This window comes from Buceros rhinoceros, unplaced genomic scaffold, assembly GCF_000710305.1.
Source record: "Buceros rhinoceros silvestris isolate BGI_N320 unplaced genomic scaffold, ASM71030v1 scaffold36557, whole genome shotgun sequence".
Classification (NCBI taxonomy): Eukaryota; Metazoa; Chordata; class Aves; order Bucerotiformes; family Bucerotidae; genus Buceros; species Buceros rhinoceros.
In genome coordinates, this window is record NW_010423588.1 from 9,308 (window position 1) to 11,901 (window position 2,594).

The 2,594-nt window shown below is 59.8% G+C and overlaps 1 protein-coding gene across 1 annotated transcript in view; it reads right to left on the reverse strand.

The window, feature by feature from the left end:
* Window positions 1–2,538, reverse strand: part of THOC5 (THO complex 5) — an 11,714-nt gene extending 9,176 nt beyond the window's left edge. The window contains 4 exon segments of the mRNA XM_010140457.1: window positions 87–334; window positions 956–1,069; window positions 1,602–1,745; window positions 2,430–2,538. Of these exon segments, the coding sequence (XP_010138759.1) occupies window positions 87–334; window positions 956–1,069; window positions 1,602–1,745; window positions 2,430–2,525 (602 nt within the window). The 5' untranslated portion in view covers window positions 2,526–2,538.
* Between the last annotated feature and the right edge of the window lie 56 nt (window positions 2,539–2,594).

Sequence of the window (2,594 nt, forward strand, 5' to 3'; positions counted from 1 at the left end):
CGGCAGGCCCAGACTCAACCGAGTCTCACAGGACACCTTCCTCCTTCCTCCCCGCACGAGCCTCTGCCCCCATGTCCCAGCAGCAGAACTCCGTCTCTCCTGGGTGGTGGCACCCGGAGCACCCGCTCTCCTCCTGCAGCAGGCTCAGGCGATGCGACAGGAGATCCCGAACGCTGCAGGCCTCCACCCCGCCTCACACATGCCATCGCCCCCTCTCCTGCCCCGGCCACGCTCACTTGAATTCCAGGCACTTGGTGATCTCTTTCTGCAGGTGCATCACCTCGTAGAGTAAGTTCTGGAGCTGCAGGTGATACGCATCGACCTTCTGCTTTGCCTGGAACACGACAGAGCAGGGGGTGAAGCTCTGCGACCTCCCTCCCAGCAAACACAGCCCGCAGGGGAGCCACCACCACCCCTCTCACCACACCAGCTAGGGACAGCAACGATTTTTGGGGGTGTAAAAAGACATTTTCAAGGGCTGGGAAAGCAACTGCTTGTCCCATCAAACTGGTTCTGCTCCCTTCCAGCACATTTCAGAGACAAGGCACAGAACAGGGCAGAGCTGCGGGGGCACACGGGCCGAGTCCCCTCCCAACCCCGTGCCCCAGTGGTACAATGACAATGGCTGACAAGCTGTGAAGCACTCCAAGGTGCCAGGAAAGGGGCTTCGGGGCCAACCGTACCCTTGTCACGGCAGCACTCCAGACTCACCAGACAGAGCTTCCCGACCCCCTGTCACACTCAGGACAGAGGCAGATCCCGCTCCTTCGTTACTCGTTACAGTTACAGCTTCCGTTGCACCGCGGCAGAGCCTCCTGCCAAACCTCCAGCTCAAACCCACAACCCAGCTGCTGTTTAACTCCTCTCACACCCCCACAGACCGAGCAGAAACGGCACCGTCACTGATCCCACTAAACCTCGGCCCGTACTTGCTGCCCCCCCAGCCCTGCGGTACCTCGTGGGTCTGATCCCTCCCTTTCTTCAGCCGAATGTGAGCCAGGCGGTTGAGCTTCTTCAGGGTCATGAAGTGGACGCAGCTCTGAATCCGCCGCTCGTCTATCTCCGAAGCCTGAGCAGCAGGAGAGAGGTGGTGGGAGGGGGAGCAGAGACCACTGGCCACACACAGCCCCTGCAAGTCCCGTCACACAGGGGGCTCTGCGCTTTGCTAAGGAGTCACAATTAACCCCACTGGCACTTCCGAGGAAGCCTCCCGCTGCCAGACCCACAGGTCACCCCCTGCAAATAACCTGTGGGGCTCTGGGCTCACTCTAGCGGTTTTTCTTGGCCACAGGACCAGAGGAGTTTGAGCCCGAAGCACCCACCCTGCCCAGGAGGGGCTCAACTCCTCCCCCAGGGGACCCTGACTGGCAGCACAACCAACCAGGAGCCCAGACACACTGTAGAAGAACTTGTTCTGCATAACGCCCGCTTGGTCAAGCTGATGCCTCAGCTAAATCAAATGCCACTTTATTTACAGGTGGCTGCTCCACTGTCCTGCCTCTCCCCAGCAGACCACACAGCTTCTGCTCCCGTTCCTCTCGGGTAAAGGGAAAACAGCAAAGAACAGAACAATTAAATCAAGCACCGAGGCCTCTCCTTACGTTGTCCTTGATGCCTCTGCTCTTCAGCTCCTGGATTTCTGCCATCAGCCTCTGCAGCTCCTGGCAGGTCTCTCTGTAGAGCTCGTAGTCTTTGAGGGGGTCGCGCAGGTCCACCTCGCACTCCTCGCTGTAGTACCGGACATCCTGCAAGGGTGGAAAGCACAGTCTACAGCTCCATCCTTCCACCTTCTCTGGAAAAAGTGCTGGGAAACAACCTGCTGCCTCCAGATTCCTGCCCCGGCTGTTAATCCTGCACCCAAGGAGTCTCCACACACCGGAGAGGACTCGGTTACCAATCCCAGACACAAACATCGCCAGGCACTAAAACACCTGAGAAGTTCATAGGATCACAGAAACGTTTGGGTGGGAAAAGACCTTTCAGCTCCTCAAGTCCAAGCGCTCCCCCAGCACTGCCAGGTCCCCACTGCCCCCTGTCCCTCAGCAGCACCTGCACACGGCTGGGAAACCCCTCCAGGGATGGGGATTCCACCACTGCCCTGGACAGCCTGCGACACACCTGCACAACCCCAGCGGGACAGAGATTGTTCCTCAGGGACAACCTCAACCTCCCCTGGAACAGCTGGAGGCCGGTTCCTCTCGTCCTGGCGCTTGTTCCTGGGGGGAAGAGACCAACCCCCTCCCCCTTCTGAGAGGGAAGTTTCAAACTCTGGAAGCTGGCTCGGCTCTGGGAGAACGGTCTTACAACTTCCCAAACGGGAGGATAATGCCAGCAAAGAGCAGGTGTGAGAACAGCCCTTGTGCGGCAGGACACGAGCAGCATGAGTATGGGCCAGCTCTGCCCACGGCTGGGTCAGCCGGGCGCCCTACCTGGTCGGCATCAGCCTTGCCCCGCTTGCCCTCCTGCGGGCCCCCGTCCGTGCGGATCACTTTGGGTTTCCTCTTCTTGCTGGAGTCCGACGACATGGTGCTGCCAGCCAAGGGCTGGGGCAGAGGAGGCAAAGCTGTCGCCCGTGGGGGACCAGAGCCCCTGGG